The sequence below is a fragment of the Podarcis cretensis genome (assembly GCF_951804945.1).
Source record: "Podarcis cretensis genome assembly, chromosome: 7".
Taxonomy (NCBI): Eukaryota; Metazoa; Chordata; class Lepidosauria; order Squamata; family Lacertidae; genus Podarcis; species Podarcis cretensis.
In genome coordinates this window covers 5,455,162-5,474,363 of record NC_137176.1, presented here as the reverse complement: position 1 = coordinate 5,474,363, position 19,202 = coordinate 5,455,162, and the positions used below count along the sequence as shown (strand labels likewise).

General features: G+C 41.4%; 1 protein-coding gene and 2 pseudogenes across 3 annotated transcripts in view; all 3 read right to left on the bottom strand.

Moving 5' to 3' along the window:
- LOC307219552 (uncharacterized protein) overlaps positions 1 to 15,928 on the bottom strand; it is a 30,101-nt gene extending 14,173 nt beyond the window's left edge. Inside the window, exons 1-3 of the mRNA XM_079982804.1 lie at positions 13,314 to 15,928; positions 12,493 to 12,628; positions 215 to 2,559 (exon numbers count right to left, since the gene is read on the bottom strand). Of these exons, the coding sequence (XP_079838930.1) occupies positions 215 to 2,559; positions 12,493 to 12,628; positions 13,314 to 15,728 (4,896 nt within the window). The 5' untranslated portion in view covers positions 15,729 to 15,928. The remainder of the gene's footprint in view (positions 1 to 214; positions 2,560 to 12,492; positions 12,629 to 13,313) is intronic.
- Positions 1 to 19,202, bottom strand: part of LOC307219943 (protocadherin beta-16 pseudogene) — an 88,167-nt pseudogene that overhangs the window by 20,067 nt on the left and 48,898 nt on the right. The window lies entirely within an intron of this gene.
- Positions 6,587 to 9,519, bottom strand: LOC307219946 (protocadherin gamma-A4 pseudogene; annotated as a pseudogene). The gene has a single exon. The product of its transcript is annotated as a protocadherin gamma-A4 pseudogene (transcript).

Genomic DNA, 19,202 nt, shown 5'->3' with positions numbered 1-19,202 from the left:
GAATATGCAAGATGACTTCACCTGCCATCAAAACTACAAGACATACTACCAAGACATAGAGTAAGAAAGACAACCTATCTGTTCTAGAGATCGTTATACATGGTTAAACAATGGCAGTAGCAGCATTCAGAAAATCTTTATATTCAGGAAAGTTTCCTATGCATTTTAGAATATTGGGAGATCAAATGGGAAAGCTTAGCATTTATGTACTCACTTGATGGATTGCTGCCTCCTCCGTAACTGTGTTAGAATCACCTATGAGTAACACAGGGCCTGGTTTATCAGAAGCCTGCTGTGGTGTCAGAGTATTGGTACAACTTCCAATTGGAAAAAGTATCTGACTTTTCCGAGAGCCTGAAGTCAATGAAACCTCATGGCAATAAGACTGAAGAAATGCCCGGACTCCGTCAATCCCCACAAACTGTGAAACTGGTGCAGCACTGAAATTCAAACTTGCATTATCACATAGCTGAGAATTTTTCCACCTGCGAAGTCTGAGTGCCAATAACACAAGGAGGAAGGCAAGGAACAAGCAGGAGACAAAAGCCACTGCAGTCACCAAGTAGAAGGTGAGATCTGACTGTGGGTCTTCAGATACTGGGACACTGCTCAGATCAGTCAGCATGTCAGGGATGCTATCAGCCAAGACCACAGTGACAGTGACTGATGCCGACATTGGAGGCTGCCCATTGTCCTTGACTAAAACCACCAGGCTTTGCTTGAGGGCATCTTTCTCCAGAAAGAAGCGGGCCGTCCTGATCTCTCCCGTGTGGAGCCCCAGAGTGAAGAGCCCTGGCTCAGTGGCCTTGATCAGCTGGTAGGAGAGCCAGGCATTCTGGCCAGAGTCCGCATCCACAGCCACCACCTTAGTGACCAGGTAGCCTGGCTCAGAGGAGCGAGGGGCCAGCTCTATCCCCGTGGAGCCATCAGTGGGAGGGGAGGGGTAAAGGATTTGGGGTGCATTGTCATTCTGGTCCAGGATGAAGAGAGTCACTGAGACATTGGAGCTGAGTGGTGGAGAACCTCCATCCTGAGCCTTGACCAGGAACTTCATCTCCCTGATCTCTTCATAGTCAAAAGAACTCAGAGCATAGATGACCCCTGTCTCTGAGTTAATGGAGAGGTAGGAGGTAATAAGGAATTTGTCCATGTTCCCTTCAATTATGGAATAACTTATTCTGGCATTTTCCTCCCAGTCTGGATCATTTGCTTTTAAGGAAAATACTTGAGCTCCTCTTGGATTGTTCTCTGTAAAATAAGCCAAGTAAGATGGTTCTGCAAAAACAGGAGGGTTGTCATTTGTGTCTTGGATTTGAAGTAGGATAAAAGTTGATACAGAAAGTGGTGGAATTCCATGGTCAGTAGCTGTGATAGTGATGTTATAGTCCGCTGTGCTCTCTCTGTCAAGGTTACTGTGTGTCACCAAACTATAAAAGTTATCAAAAGACTGTTTTAATTGGAAAGGGAGCTTACTCGGAATTGAACATGTGACCTCCCCATTGACCCCTGAATCTTCATCTTGTACGTTTAGAAGGGCAATAACTGTTCCTATTGGTGAATTCTCAGAAATGGTATTGATGAAAAAGGTTATTGATAGTTCAGGTGCATTGTCATTAACATCCGTAACAATTATCACAACTTTTGACCAGTCACTCAGCCCTCCTCCATCCTCAGCCTTCACCTCAAAGTCATAGGAGGATGATTCCTCATAATCAAGGTTTCCCATTAAGGTAATTGTACCAGTTGTTGAGTTTAAAATAAACATTTTGGAATCCTTCTTTGTGATTTTTTTGAATGAATATTTTATCTCTCCGTTTTGTCCTTCATCCAGATCAGTAGCACTAACTGTAGCAATGCTGGACCCGTTCAGAATGTTCTCCTTGATGCTCATTTCATAGATTGGTTTGCTGAAAACAGGTGCATTGTCATTTGCATCTAAAACAATGACTTGGATGTTAGCAGTGCTGGACCTGACTGGATCGCCTCCATCAGTAGCTGTGAGGATCAGGTTGAAAACAGCTTGCTCTTCCCGGTCCAGATTTTTCCCCAACACCAGCTCAGCAGATTTGGCACCATTTTCTTCAACTTGCACCTCCAGAGAAAAATGGCTACTGCCTGTGAGTTGGTAGGTCTGTATAGAATTTATCCCTAGGTCTGGATCCTGAGCTTCAGGCAGAGGGAACCGGGATCCGGCAGTAGATGCCTCACTGATTTTCAGTTCCAGTTTCCCCGATGAGAACTGGGGAACATTATCATTTATATCAATAATTTCCACTTGAACCCCATAGATCTCTATTTTGCTCTCAACTATAACATCAAAACTTAAAACACACCTTTCTGCCCTTCCACAGACTTCCTCTCTGTCTATTCTCTGAGAGGTTTGTAAATGGCCACTGTTGTAATTCAAAGCAAAATACTGACTCATACCTGTCCTGGTAACAATCCGTAGTCCGTGGTCTGAAAGATGATTTCTATCCACTCCTAGATCCTTTGCAATATCCCCCACAAAAGAGCCTTTCTGCATCTCCTCAGGAATGGAATAATGAATCTTCCCAGAAACTATCTTCCAAGCAAGCACAATTATGAGGCATCGCAAGACCCTTTCTTTGCAGATCCATAGCTTTTGATTTTCTTTCATTATCTTGCAACACTATCAGTTCTAGGACTCAGGAGCTTCTGGGTTTTAAATTAGTGGTTTTTAAAAAAATAAAAAATAGAAGTCTCTGTTAACAGTGCCTACAATATCTGTGTAAGTTTGCATCAGATATTTTGTGCTTGTGTTTAAGAATACCGCAGCTGGGTTTGCTGAATATCTGTCTTCCTGTGCCAGATTAGTAAACAGCGACACTCAGAGGCTCAACTGAAAATTGGAGATTATTTTTTCCTACATTGGTAGTCCTGTATTTGCCATTATAAAACAATTATTTTGCTTTAAGAATGGGCATAACACGAGTATAAATTTTTATAAGTAAAAAATTGCCCTAAAGACGCAACATCAAACATTTAGACTTCAGATAAATTTGTACTTGTGGTTGTTGTCAGCTATTACAATTTTTTTAAAAAATAGACTGGTGTTTTAGGCATTTATTGACAACTCTGCATAAAATAGTGTGTATAAGAGATTATTCACTTATTTTAATAAAATAGGACTAAATTCCATGCATGAACACCAATGTTAATTCATTGGCTTCAAACTTCAGAAGTCAGGCATCAGAGCCCTGAGAGCTATTTATTCTGATGCTCCACATTAGAATATCCTTCTATCATAGTTCACCAGGTGGAATTACTATATATTAAAGCATATAGAATTTTTGTCACTGATCTGATGTTTCCATCAGATTTGCCCAGTCTGTAGCCTAGCTACAAAGAAATAAAGGTTACTTTAAAATGTGTAGAATTAGATGTGGGTCTTTTCTTCCTTACCCTATGTAAATATAGTTAGTTATGCTTAAACCCTTTCAGGGTAGAAATAGTTATGTCCATGGTGGAAGGAAGAAGTTTGTGTTCCAAGCTATACAAATAAATCTATACTTATTTGTGCTTCCGAATCGCCCTTTAAGACTTCTGGAGGGAGGATATAAACATGGCCTGTAAGAGAGCTGAAGCTAGGAGCAGCCGCCATCATGGGCAGTTATCCCTTTGTAAGAAAGGGAGATCACTTATCTCAGCCAGTGAGGATGAAGTTTGGCCATCTCTGTAAGGCCCTGAGCCCTTAACTGCAAGTCAGGACTGAGGTTTGATTTAAAAATTCAAAACGAACTACACAGTTCCCAAAAGTGTCTGCTTTGGTTCTTTTACTTTATAAAGTACTTGTTCCTTTCATTTCCCTGAGTTGTTGGTGTTAACAGCCTTTTGGGAAGGCAGCTATGGAGCTGAAGCCAGTGGACAGAGGCAGTCTTCCTCCCATTGTGGCCAGTAGCCAGGCCAAGGCTCTGATGGCAACCAAGGAAGGAGTGGCACTATTTTTTCATTTTGTGTCATTTATGTAAATTGTGCTGTTTATGTAAAAACCTAGTACACATCATTTTTATCATTTGATGTTTCTCTGTATTTGCTGTGACTGTGAGACCATACCCTCCAGCATTTCTCTGATGAAAAAAGGAACATTCAGTGTTATTTTCCTAGAAAAAGAGGTTCTGGAACTCTTCATGAATGCCTCCCTTGTTCTCTTGCAATGGCAATGGTGCCCACCTGAGAGGTGCTGGAACTGAGTTCTGGTGAGTTCTGGCTGAAAAAAAGCCCCTTGGCCATCCCATTCCATGTCCCTCCAACATTTCTTTGATGAAAATAGGAACATCCTAAGGAAAAGTTGGACATTCCAGGATCAAATCAGAAACCAGGATGGCTTCTGTAAATTGGGGTCTGTCCCTGGAAAACAGGGATACTTGGCGGCTCTGTGAGTCCCTCCAGACACCCTGAATAAATTTCTTTTGCACAGAAAAGCACAGTGGAATTTCGTAAATGAGTTGCATTTGCTTTCAATAATCATCTCTTAACATTTTGTTCTAAAATATTTATGGAAAATGTTCAGTTAAGACACATGTTTATTTTCCATTTTAAAAGAAACCTTTTTGAGAATATTACCATAGATAGTCTAAAGATTTAGAAGACTAAATGTGATAGACAATACCACACTGAATGAATGCCCTGAATTCATGTAATGCAGCTTCCTTTGCCATCAAAGCTCACTTCAAGCATGAATAGTAAATAGTAAGTACATGATTGAGACAGTAGTACAAGGATGCATGGCCGGCACCACCACACATATTCCTCTGTGGCTGGTTCCATGGCCTTCCAACTTGTGGTAGATGACTGAAGCCTTTTGGGCATCTAGAGGCACCAATTTATGGGAAGTGGAAGCAGCTGAGCACATGTTCTCTGCCAGTGAGGGACCACCACATTCTTCACCAGAGCACACAAGGCCTTCTTAATGTCACATAACTGAAGCATTACATAGGAACATTGTGTCCCATTGCTGCCACTGCTTGTAGAACCAGCTAAACTGGCTGCATATGCACACCCACCCACAGAATCCTAGAAACTGTAGGTTGTTAAGGATGTTGGGAATTTTAGCTCTGTGAGGGGTAAAATATGGTTCCCAGGATTCTTTGGGGAAAGCCATGTGCTTTAAGTGTGTGCTGTGTGCACAGCCTAAAAGGGAGGGAGAATTTGCTGCTGTTGCTTTCCCTAGTAAGCTCCTTAACCCATTTCTCAACATTTGACCTCCTTAGCACCGCAATGTCCCGATTTCCATGGTAAAAGGTTCATTTTGAAAGCTCATTCAGCTCAGCTCTATATTTCATCATGTACAGGATCCTATCTGAATTTCAACCTAGCCTTTTCAAGTGGGTAATTTAATATGACCTGATGAAGTGAGTGTTTGAACCTTCATTGCTGTTTAGTGTTGGAGCCTGGACCACTGGAGAATCCTTCAGTGAATGTGGAAATCATTAGACCAAAAAGAACCAACAAAGGAGCTTCTGTGTGCACGTATATAACATTGAGGCCAACATAGATTAAAATCATGAAATTAATTACTGCTGTGCAGAAACTTGACATGTACCAGTTTTGATTCACCTTATGAAATCCATGGAACCATGACCACTAAAAAGGAGGAACAGATCAAAGCAAAATTGATTTTTTACAACTATAGTAACTGTAGTTCTAATCTCAGGACCATAAGATTAAATCAGCGAAAGATTAAATCAATCAAGTTAATGTCTGTTTTACACACTTACTGATTTCAATAACATGTCCTTTTTCTGGATTGCATCTGCAGCGTGCCAACCTCACTGCTGCATTGCCCCATCATGGTGAAGGGCAGCGACTCACCTGCCAGGAGGTCAGGCTGCTTACCATGCTGTGTCCACTGCTGCCTGAAGCTATGCATGAATGATTTGAACTCTCCTCATAAGGATGCATTTTCATCACTGAAAATCTTTATTGTCCTTCTCCACACTTTTTTCAGTCATGCTATAACTTTTTATGGTGGAAGTAATATGAACTGCATGATATTGGTGGCTACATCGTTATAACAACATTATCTTCTTCCATTGCAATGAGCCAAGCGTTTCAAGGAACTCCAAAATAACTTTATTGAGTTTCAGTAGCAAAAGTTGTACATTCCTAAACAAAACCTCATGTGAAGGCTGTTCTATCACTTGCACACCCTCTTATCTGCTGAAAAGATAACTGTGGGCAAGCGTTCTGCTGTAGGATCACTGAGTGGTTTGGCTACAAACCTGAGTAGCTTCACAGAAAAGAGACAAATGTCTGTTCTTGCAGACCATCCATCACTGACAACCGTATTATAAAAGGTTAAAAAGAAATACTAGGTCACAAAGCTGTGCTGATGTATGTGCCTATCTATTGCCTTAAATATAGTTCAGATTGTATGCAGCTGACCAGACCTTAGTATTGCTCCTTTCCCCTCTCCAGCAACCTGCATTGTGGCAGGCAAGTGGAAAAGCCAAGGATCATTCATAGAATCATAGAATCATAGAGTTGGAAGAGACCACAAGGGCCATTGAGTCCAAGCCCCTGCCAAGCATTGCCAGCCTCCTAAACACTTCTGTGATACAACAAAGAATATTGGCCTTCCTGTGACTGTTTCTAACCTGGTCAGAAGGTGGATTTCAATATAAGTTATGCACAATAAAGGTCTTTAGGAATAGTACACAAGTTTCCTTTCAAAACAAAATCTGACCCAGCTTTCCATTATCCTTAGAAAAAATGTTTAAAATATGACATAGATCAAAATACATTATTTATTAGAATCAATAAAGTAAGTGCTTCATCATTTAATGAAACACCATCTCTCTTTACATCTTTATTACAGAAAGCATAAACAGATTTTTCCAGGATTTGTTATTTTAGAAATTCTTTTAAATTTCATAAAATAAAACCTATTGAATAATGAGGGCCAAAGTATTGAAATTTATTTACTCACCTGGTGGGTTGCTGCCTCCTCCGTACCCGTGTTAGAATCACCTATGAGTAACACAGGGCCTGGCTTATCAGGAGCCTGTTGTGGGGTCAGAGTATTGGTACAGCTTCCGATTGGAAAAAGAATCTGACTTTTCCGAGAGCCTGAAGTCAGTGAAACCTCATGGCAATAAGACTGAAGAAATGCCCGGACTCCGTCAATCCCCACAAACTGTGAAACTGGTGCACCACTGAAATTCAAACTTGCATTATCAGACAGCTGAGAATTTTTCCATCTGCGAAGTTTGAGTGCCAATAACACAAGGAGGAAGGCAAGGAACAAGCAGGAGACAAAAGCCACTGCAGTCACCAAGTAGAAGGTGAGATCTGACTGTGGATCTTCAGATACTGGGACGCTGCTCAAATCAGTCAGCATGTCAGGGATGCTGTCAGCCAAGACCACAGTGACAGTGACTGAAGCCGACATTGGAGGCTGCCCATTGTCCTTGACTAAAACCACCAGGCTTTGCTTGAGGGCATCTTTCTCCAGAAAGAAGCGGGCCGTCCTGATCTCTCCTGTGTGGAGCCCCAGAGTGAAGAGCCCTGGCTCAGTGGCCTTGATCAGCTGGTAGGAAAGCCAGGCATTCTGGCCAGAGTCTGCATCCACGGCCACCACCTTAGTGACCAGGTAGCCTGGCTCAGAGGAGCGAGGGGCCAGCTCTATCCCCGTGGAGCCGTCAGTCGGAGGGGAGGGGTAAAGGATTTGGGGAGCATTGTCATTCTGGTCCAGGATGAAGAGAGTCACTGAGACGTTGGAGCTGAGTGGTGGAGAGCCTCCGTCCTGAGCCCTTACATGGAACTTAATCTCCCGAAACTCTTCATAATCAAAGGTTTTCAAGGCATAGCCAACCCCTGTTTCCGAATTAATGGAAAGGTAGGAGGAGAGTGAGGAATCAAACATTTGACTTTCAATGATGGAATAGGTTGTTTTTGAATTTTCTCCCCAGTCTGGATCCTCTGTTTTCAGAGAAAATATAGAGTCCCCTCTCTGGTTGTTCTCTACAAGGTAAAAAGTGTATTCTGGTTGCATAAAGTATGGAGCATTGTCATTCTTGTCTAAAACCTGAAGGAGGATTAAGGTGGTTGATGAAAGAGGTGGCATGCCTTGATCCAAGGCTGTGATGGTGATGTTGTAGGCTGCTACTTGCTCCCTGTCCAGCGGTCTAGCAATGACCATAGTGTAATAGTTAGCATTTGCTTTTGTTAATTGGAAAGGGATATTACTAGGAATAGAACATATGACTTTCCCATTCTCTCCAGAATCATCATCGTGCACGTTTATCAAGGCAATGGCAGTTCCTGCTTGAGAATCCTCAGGAACTGAATTGGCAAGTGACCTGACAGCTATTTCAGGTGCATTGTCATTAACATCACTTACAAAAATCACAACTTCTGATATATTAAATAGTCCTCCCCCATCAATGGCCTGAATCTCTATTTCATACAATGTAGATTCTTCATAATCCAGGTTCCCCACAAGAATAATTTCACCTGCTTCTGAGTTTATGTGGAAGTTTTGAGAAGCTGCGTCAGATATTTTTCTGAAGGAGTATGTTATTTCTCTGTTGATTCCTTCATCCAGGTCAGTGGCTCTTACTGTGACTACTGTATAGCCTGTGGGCGCATTTTCTGCAATGGTCACTTTGTATACAAGTTGGCTGAAGATGGGTGTGTTGTCATTTGCATCAAGGACAATAATATGGATTTGGGTTGTTCCAGATTTAGGTGGATCCCCCCCATCAAAGGCGGTGAGGATAAGGTCATGCACATTTTGTTCTTCTCGGTCCAGTGATGTTTCCAGTACAATCTCTGCATATATTGCACTATCCAATCTAGTTTGTAGATCCAGAGAAAAGTGTCTGTTTGCACTAAGTTTATAATTCTGGACAGAATTCATCCCTAAATCTGGATCCTGGGCATCTTCCAGACGGAATCGTGTCCCACCTTCAGTCATCTCACTGATTTTTATCTGAAGTTGAGCTGATTTGAAGCTTGGAGCATTGTCGTTGACATCAATTATTTCTACTTCAATTGTATAAATCTTCATTGCATCTTCTATAATAACTTCACAATTAAAGAGACATCTTTGTATCTGGGGACAGGTCTGCTCTCTGTCCAGTCTTTCCTTAATGTATAAATGGCCATTCTTATTGTTTAAAGCAAAATATTCCATCTTACCTCTGCAAACAAAGCTGACTCCATAATGTGAAAAATCCTTTATATCCAGTCTAAGATCCTTTGCAATATTCCCCACAAAGGAACCTTTTGGCATTTCCTCAGGAACTGAATAATGAATCTGTTCCGCAGCAGTCTCACATGCGATGCAAAAAAATATGATGGAAATGAAAGCTGTGTCCTTGTAGAACCTAAGACAGAAATGTGTTGCAATAGCCATTTCCAGATGTTATCTTCTTACTTTCAGTCCCTTAAACCTGGATGGTCCAATATCTTAGCAAAAATAAAATAAAATAAAATAGCAAATCCAGTGGATCTTCCTAGATCTTCCTAGATCTTCTTTGTTTCTGTTCCCTTGCATTCCCTTTCTAGGTGGAGCAGCAGCACTGAGATGGCAACATCTCTCAGTGCATTTCTCTGCCTGGTTAGGGAGCAGCGACACCCAGAGTCTCAACCAAAAACTGCACCAGCATGTTACAAGAATTCCTCAGATGGGGTGTATGCCTTTTGTACTTTCATTCTGATAGAGGAATATCTATCATTCCAAGCAAATGATCCTCCTGGGAGAAGCTCCAAAGTAAAACAACTCAGAGGATCTTGCTTTACTTACAATAACAATGCAGAAATTGTCCAGCATGTTCCTATTGCAATGCATTTAGGTACATGCTCATATATGCTAGTGATGTTGGTTGAGATTTACAAATTATAATGGTCTTCTTCTCTCCTCCCACCCCATAGCAAGCAATGGACACGGGGCAGTCAGGTGCATGACCCAAACATTTCAGTTATTGATTAAAAAAAAAATGTGGATTACACTGCAGCAAACTGTAGCTTTTTATATAGGTATGCTGTGTCCTAGGTATTTTGCATGGTGCTTTATATTATGACAGGATTATTTTATGGATGATTCCCACCTACCCAAACATCTCACATACACTTTTAATGATCAGTGTGCTAATTATTATATTTCCTAAATATAACAAAGTCCCACTTGTATAGCTGTTATCCAGGTAACAGGATTACAGTTCCACACAGTCATTCTGGTAGCACAGCAACCTTATGTGTATTCCATATGTTCTAAAAAAATATTCAGTGTCAAAATTTCTGTTATATGTAACACCGAGACATACATTAAAGGTGACATTAAAAAAACAACTGAATGAAATCTGGTACTGTATTGCATAGCTTATTGCATATGTTGTTGTTATTTGCTGGTGTATTGAATCTGAGTTTGTTTTAGCATTGTGTAAAATGGTTGGAAATGGCTATTGAGTGTGGGGATCCCAGTGTGAACAAGGAAAAAAATGCCCTATAGCCTCTCCATAGCGCTTCCACTTCTTTGCTCCCCTGCAGGTATGCAGTGTGGCTTAGGATCAGCATTAATCTTTTAAACTTACCTCATATGGAAGACTTGTCTTTCTAGATAGTTTTCATTGGCCTTTTCTATACTTCTTTTGAGTTATGCTATATCCTTTTTAAGCATGATCAGGAACAGCACCATTTTCTCGAAGCATGGTTGGACCTTTATAACAGCTTTTGTATTATGTTCTTGCTCTGTTCTGATTTCTGATTGACAACTGCAGTGCACTTACCTGACCATTTCAAGTGGCAATTCATAATGATTCCAAAAGGTCTTTATTGATAACTGGTAACTAATACGTTTCCGTGTGCGGCTCTGGCTCGCCAGAGCAGCGATGTCACGCTGGCCACGTGACCCGGAAGTGTCTCCAGACAGCGCTGGCCCCTGGCCTCTTAAGTGAGATGGGCGCACAACCCCAGAGTCTGTCAAGACTGGCCCGTACGGGCAGGGGTACCTTTACCTTTAACTAATACAATGCCAGTGCCCCTCACACAACACATTTTTTATTTGTACCTGTGATATAGTTCTATATTCCAATGTAGCTAAAAGGTGCCATCTAGAGTGCCTGGAAATTCACACCACCACAGTGAACCCTAAATAGACAGCAATTCCCTGTTTCAGTTTGAATATACATCCTTAAGTTGGTTCATTTCTCTCACTGGCCAGAACTAGCTGATTTTCTCTCTATCTCTCTCTCTCACTCACTTTTTAATTGTTTTTATTAAAGATTATTAAAGATTATATTGGGCTACAAAAGTGTGTACATTGTCTTTATTTTCAGATCATAAAGTCCTTTCTGCAGATCAGTTATATTCTGATATGCAAGTTCAGGGTTGTTAAGAAGGTGGAACAAGCTTCTAAGCAAATTTTTGATTGGCCACAGAAACCACAGAGCTGATCTCATGTTTTGACTAAGAAACAATTCATCTCCACCAAAGATCCTTTGCAATATTCCCCACAATTTCCTTGGGAAATTGCCATTTCCTTGGGAACTGAATAATGAATCTGTTCAGTAGCAGTCTCACATACGATGCAAAAATTATATATGATGAAAATGAAAACGGCATTTCCATGTGCTCTGGCACTCGTCATGGTGTCCTGTTGCACCAGAAGCAGTTTAGACATGCTGGCCACATGATCTGGAAAGCTGTCAAGAGGACAAACACCAGCTGCCTTGCCCTGAAGTAAGATGAGCACTGCACCCCATATTCACCTTTGACTGGACTTAACTGTCCGGGGGTCTTTTGCCTTTACCTTTCTTTTCCACTTTAACCCACCTCCTCTCCACCCATTTTTCAATATTGGATGCAGTGAAATGGCTATTACTGCACCCTGACATTATGGCACACAGCTTGTGAAGCCAATCATTATTGCAAACATATGTGTTGGTACCAAGACACACTGGTCTTTTCATTACTGATCACAGTTCTATTAGGAGATGTTTTCCAATACAAATTGCTTAAAAGTAGTGTCTTCTGGAACATGAGAGTCCTTGCTTCTGTTTGTAAAGCCGCCCCTCATCACTGATCCCAGGGGGAGTTACAACAAAATATAGAGCAGATCAAATACCATAAAACATAAAACACAATACAAAACATGTGAAACATACACAGTAACTCTAAAAAATGGACCCTTACGTTGCAGGTGATACCCTAACAACTACTGGCCACAGTACCAACCCCTCTCCAAAAGCCTGAGCAAAGAGGTTTGTCCTTAAGTGGCACAGAAAGCGCAATAAGATAAGGGGCAAAAGTGAAGTTCTCAAATAAAGAAGGTTTTTTCCTGCATGCTCCCCCCTCCACTTCATTAGATAGGCGAACAATGAGAATGCACACACAGAGAGACACCAAACTGGACAGTTTCATACAGAATCAGATATTCCTTCCTTGAATTGGGGTCAGAAATGTACAGACACTCAGCATCAGTTCTTCAGGACCAGTGCTGTTTGGACAAGACTGGCTGTACCATTCAGCAATCTGGGAGGTGCATACTGTGCTTAGCTGTATCTTCTGAGCCATCTACAGGGATAGCTCCATATAGTAATAGTAATCCGTTCAGGGGATTACCTGAGCCTGGGTCATAGTAGCAGAACAACTGTAGCTGAAGAACCTGTCAAAGCAGGTAATAGGCATTCTTCGCCAGATATGTCACTTCAGACTCCAGTGACAATGTAGAATTCAACAACAGCCCCAGGCTACAATGTGGTTCCTTTAAAGACAATTGTTATCTCTTCCAGAACAGGTCATCAACCTAGTCCTCAGATCTGGAAACTGCCAACCTACAATGCCTGCATCTTGTCAGAATTTAGCTTGAATTTAATGGCCCATATCCAGCTCAATACTACCTGCAGACAGTGATTCAGGACCTGAACAGCTTCTCTTGCTTCTGATGATATGCAAAAATGGACCTAAGTGTCATCTAAGTGTCGGTGACACTGCCCTCCAAATCCCCTGATGGCTTCTTACAACCATCTTATAGAAATTATGCAGATAAGATTACTTTGATGCAATACGTGCTCTGGCTTTGCTATCCCCATCAATAACAAATTTTATGCTCAGAGGAATCATTAAAACACTACCTAAATAAAATGCAATATTTATTTAAATTAATGAAGTAGTTGCTTCATCTGTTAAAAAAAGTAAATGACACCAAAATTTGTTGCAAAAAATTAAGCTTTGTTATTTAAGAAACTTAATTAAATTACATAAAATGAAACCTATTGAATAAGGAAAAATAAAAGAACTGACTTTCTGAACTTTAAAATAAACGGAAGTACTGAAATTCATGTACTCACTTGACAGGTTGCTGCCTCCTCCGTAACAGTGTTAGAATCACCTATGAGTAACACAGGGCCTGGCTTATCAGGAGCCTGTTGTGGTGTCAGAGTATTGGTACAGCTTCCGATTGGGAAAAAAATCTGGCTTTTCCGAGAGCCTGAAGTCAGTGAAACCTCATGGCAATAAGACTGAAGAAATGCCCGGACTCCGTCAATCCCCACAAATTGAGAGATGGGAGCACCATCAAAATGCACACTTCCATTGTCACACAACTGAGAATTTTTCCACCTGCGAAGTTTGAGTGCCAATAACACAAGGAGGAAGGCGAGGAACAAGCAGGAGACAAAAGCCACTGCAGTCACCAAGTAGAAGGTGAGATCTGACTGTGGGTCTTCAGATACTGGGACACTGCTCAGATCAGTCAGCATGTCAGGGATGCTGTCAGCCAAGACCACAGTGACAGTGACTGAAGCCGACATTGGAGGCTGCCCATTGTCCTTGACTAAAACCACCAGGCTTTGCTTGAGGGTATCTTTCTCCAGAAAGAAGCGGGCCGTCCTGATCTCTCCCGTGTGGAGCCCCAGAGTGAAGAGCCCTGGCTCAGTGGCCTTGATCAGCTGGTAGGAGAGCCAGGCATTCTGGCCAGAGTCTGCATCCACGGCCACCACCTTAGTGGCCAGGTAGCCTGGCTCAGAGGAGCGAGGGGCCAGCTCTATCCCCGTGGAGCCGTCAGTGGGAGGGGAGGGGTACAGGATTTGGGGAGCATTGTCATTCTGGTCCAGGATGAAGAGCGTCACTGAGGCGTTGGAGCTGAGTGGTGGAGACCCTCCATCCTGAGCCTTGACCAGGAAATTAATCTCTTTAATCTCTTCATAATCAAAGGAGATCAAGGCATAAACAACCCCGGTTTCAGAGTTAATAGAAAGGTAGGATGAAAGAGTAGAATCGCCAACAATTTGATCAATGATTGAAAACGTGATTGTAGCATTTTCCATGCAGTCAGGATCACTTGCTTTCATGTAGTAAACGGATGCTCCTCTGATATTATTCTCAGTTACATAAGAAGTATATTGTATGTTATTGAAGATTGGGGCATTGTCATTTACATCTGAAATTTCTACAAAGAACACCGTAGTGGTTGATAATGGAGGGTTCCCTTTGTCTGTAGCCATGATAGTTATACTATAATTTGAAGTTTCTTCTCTGTCAAGAACTCTGTCAGTCATCAAATGGTAATAGGTATCAAAGGATTTCTCTAAGTGGAAAGGAAGAGTTTTAGGAACTGAGCACAAGATTTCTCCATTCTCACCCTTATCTCTGTCTTGTATGTTTAGTAGAGCAACCACAGTTCCTGGAGAGCTTCCTTCACTGATTGAACTGAAGAAGGTAGTGATAGTTATCTTGGGGATATTGTCATTAACGTCAATAAGGATGATCAACACTTTAGCCCTGTCGGAGAGACCTCCATTGTCCTTTGCTTGAACTTCCATTTCATGTAATGCATCTTCTTCATAGTCCAACTTCCCTGTTGTTGATATCTCCCCATTTCTAGAATTTATTTGAAAGAGCTGTGATGCTATCTCCTTTATTTTTAGGAATGAGTAAATCACCTCAGAATTTGTTTCCTCATCGGCATCTGTAGCATTTACAGTAAGCAGCAGAGAGCCTATGGAAACACTTTCCAAAACACTCACTTTATAGAGAGGTTGGTTGAAAATGGGTGCGTTATCATTTGCATCAAGAACCGTTACATAGATCTGCAGAGTGCCAGACCTCACAGGATGCCCACCATCAGTGGCCGTTAGGATGAGTGAGTAAAATGCTTCCGCTTCTCTGTCCAAAGATTTCTCTAGCACCAGTTCAGGAAACTTGTCCTTTTCAGATCTGCTCTGCAGTTTCAGGGAGAAATACCTGCTGCTGCTCAGATGGTAGTTCTGAAGGGAATAATCTCCAGTGTCAGAATCCTGAGCTTCTTGCAAGGCAATACGAGTCCCTACAATGGCCGTTTCACTTATTTTAAGATCTAAGCGTTCCTGGGTGAAAGTTTGAGCATTGTCATTTATATCTGTGATTTCAATTTCTACAGTGAACAGTTTCATTTTATCCTCAACAAGGACTTCAAGACTTAAAACACACTTCTCTTCCCACCTGCATATTTCTTCTCTGTCTATCCTTTCGGAGACATATAACTGGCCATTCTTAGAATTCAAAGTAAAATATTGAAGCATACCTTCAGAGATGATGCGAACTCTGTTGTCTGACAATTTCTTGGAACCCAGTCCCAGGTCCTCTGCTATATTCCCAATCAAAGAGCCTTTTGGGACTTCCTCAGGAACCGAGTAGTGGAGCTGCCCATAATTTGTCTGCCAAATGGCAATAAAAGCAAACCAGAAGGAGCCACTGTCTTGTCGGAGTCTCAGGGCAGCTGCCATTTCAAAGAATTACCTTTGGAGCATCTACCTATTTCTCTTTCTCGTGGCAAAGGATCTTGTAGCAAAGAACCAGAAAATCCTTTTGTTAATCTATACTGTTTCACTGAGAGAGAGGACGTGTGCCAATTTAGCTGCCTTTCTAGCAATGTGCAAGAACTTACCCTGCATCTTTCATTTCAGTTTGCTTTCTCATTGGTAAACAGCGGCGCCCAGAGTCTCAACCAAAAACTGCAATGGCTAAAGTCATACAAAAGGCAAAGACAGCCTAGTTGACACGATTAAGCAGTTTACTTCCTGCATGTGTGGATAACTTTTACCAATAATATTACCAACGCATATTTAATGTTGTATTTAATGAGATTTTCTTTGCTTTGTTTCTTTGCTTTTCTCCAGTAAAGGATCACTGTAGCTAACAGGACATTAAGGCTGCAATCCTACACAAACTTACCTGGGAATAAATCACATTGGAAATTTACTTGTGAGTAACCATATATAGGATTGTACTGTATATTAAAGTAACATTCCAAATATCACCATTTTATTGTGTGTATCTTATAACATTATTTCAGTAAAACCAGGCACCCTTCCTGATCATTTCCTTCCTGGCCTATTCACTACTTTAGTTTAGACATTTTAGAAGCCATATATATATTTATATATTTTTTCATTTCTTACCACAAATAACTTCTAGAAATTAGAAATATATCTGATTTTATTGCCATCTTGTCTTTAAAACCTCTACCCAGTTAGACTAAAGGACTTGAATTTAAAAGATAATAAGCATTTTGCTTCCATATCTAGAATGAGCATACCAGGAGGACAACAAAATGAAGACTGAAGTAGGGCCACAATTTCGGCCACAATTTCACTAAGTGAAAGAGTTTATATGCAACATGGTTAACTACTTAACTGACAGCCTCCCTTACAGTCTACAACTGTAGGAGCTGGAAAAGAATTTTCTGCTACCTACCTTGGTTGGACAACCTTACCTTGACTCTGGCCATAGGAGCCAACTCCTACAGGCCTTTGGCCCCCACAATAAAATATAATAATAATAATAATAATAATAATAATAATAATAATAATTATACCCCGCTGTGGCAATCACACAGGGTCCCCGGACGTTTGACGATCTATTGATCCAAGTGCCACCACTGTGCTCGCTTCCCCGCTGCCACCAACCCGTTACTCTCAGGTACACACTGAGTCCGGACAGTTGTTAAAATTAAATCAAATAAACAAGTTTATTTTGTAAACATTAACAAGTATGGTTTCTCAGTTAATTTTCTTGTCAGTTTCTTATCCTTAGTTTCTTTACCGGCCTATACCTTCCTAATACCTTCTGACTGATTATCTCAACTTAACAGTTTCTCTCACTCTCTCACATCAGACTAGCCCAACCCACAGACTAATCCTCCCTCTCTCTTCTCTGACTCCAGACTGACTTCTTAACAACTCTAACTCCTCTCCTTGGGTTCCTATAGGTTAGTCATTTTACAATTAGTTAACGCTTTCCTGTTGAACCCAGTATGATGTCACACACCTAGGAGGGCAAACGCCACACCCGCCCATCTGGCTGCGTTTCTCCAGCCACTCTGGGGGAAATGCTGGAGGGGGCTGGACCCCCACAAAGTTGATGGGCATTCCCATTCAAATGTGGGGGTTCTGCATCATGTGATCAATTATGCGGGGCAGGGCCTACCTGAACCCTCACAGTATTTTATTCAAGTTGGCACACCTGACCTCTGATCAACTGAAGAAGCTTGCTGTTTCTTGCCTATGCACATTCAAAGTGTGCTGGGAAGATTCCGCCAGGGCCATCTGCCTGTAAGGGTTTTTTTTTTAGGGTGTGTGTGTGAATGAGCCCAAGCATTGTCCTAGAGTGCCACTCATCTGAGGTCCCCACAAGTCACTGGAAGGCTGGGTTAGATAAGCAATTCTTAATGCTTTGGGTGTTTTTGATTTCCACCTTCACTGGATCTGCTGGTCATATCTAATTATCTAGATCAGGGGTTGTCAACCTGGTCCCTACCACCCACTAGTGGGCATTTCAGGATTCTAGGTGGGCCATAGGGTGTTCTACGGCACAAGGTGAATACTCCTTCCATTGAGCACTGGTGGGAGGTAAGGAAAGTTTACCATCAAGAAAGATGCACTAGTGGGCGGTAGGTATAAAAAGGTTGACTATCCCTGGTCTAGATGCTTAAGAAAATGACTTGCTTAATTTGGAACAAGTTGACAAAAATAACTCCCTTCAAGGCTGATCAGGGAATGAGAGTCAAAAGATTCCCACTTCACCTGCAAACAGCTAACATTGCCTGAGATACTGTGGGTTTCTCCAGGGTTTCTTCAGAGACGAGACTTTCCAAGCTTTTCTGAAATTCTATGGATTATACTTGAAATCTTTTGCACACAAAGCATATGCTGGGCTACAGTCTTTTAGTTTGTTTCAGTTTAAATCCAAATACCTTGGTTTTATTAAGTTATGCATCAGAAGCAATTATCTGATTATGTCATTTCCTTCTTACTAGCTGCTTATAGTTTAACTCCTTACAGTTAAAATATTGCTTTGTTGTGTAACAGAAATAATTTTTACCTTTACTAACCATATAATTGTGAGCATTTAAAGCACTGCCTTTAAAATATGGTTCTACATCTCATTCAGACATTTAAAAAAGTAGAAATGCTGGTGTATCTCCACCCACATTTATTAGATAATGCTGATTTCTCCATCCTTTTTTAAAATAAAAAGATCACAGGAATCATGAATGAAATGTCTAAAACACAGGGTGTAGAAGCAATGTTACTGCACACAGGCTAGAGCCTGTTTTACATGTTCAGTCATGGTAATGATTGTGGTGAACAGAGATTCCTTCACATCCACCAGAGTTGTATCTGAGAAATGCCATCCAGAGGAGCTGCTAAGTAGCAATGGAGCTTATTCATCTGCAATTTATAAGAATCTTCAATGATCCAGTGTGACTTATTCCCAAAGCATTTCATATAAAAACGACTTGAGTGATGGATTGCTTATAGGACTGGAAGTTCCTGTGGCCCCATCCAGACCCTTTTGCTGGAATGAATTTTTACTATTGCAACTTAATGTTGTTTGCAGCTTAATATTATCGGAGAGGTGTTCCCCCTCTATGTTCAACTCTTGTTGCCCACCACAGCGTCAACCCAGAAGGGGTAGTAAATTGGGTTCAGGTGGCAATAAGTACTTCCTTAAAGAAGAGAAGATCCCAGCAGCCTTGAAGGAGGCACCTCTGAGACTACTCCTTAAAAATATATGGATGATTCCCCCCCCCCCTGCAATTGGCCAATTGCTAATCCCCCTTTCTTGGGCAAGTGGCTTTACTAGACAGTGGCTTCTCAACCTCAGACATGCCTGGATGAAATGGATTATTTGGATCTATTTCAGTCTGAATTCTGTCATGGTTTGGGGGCACTTTGGTCACCCCCCACAGAAAACAT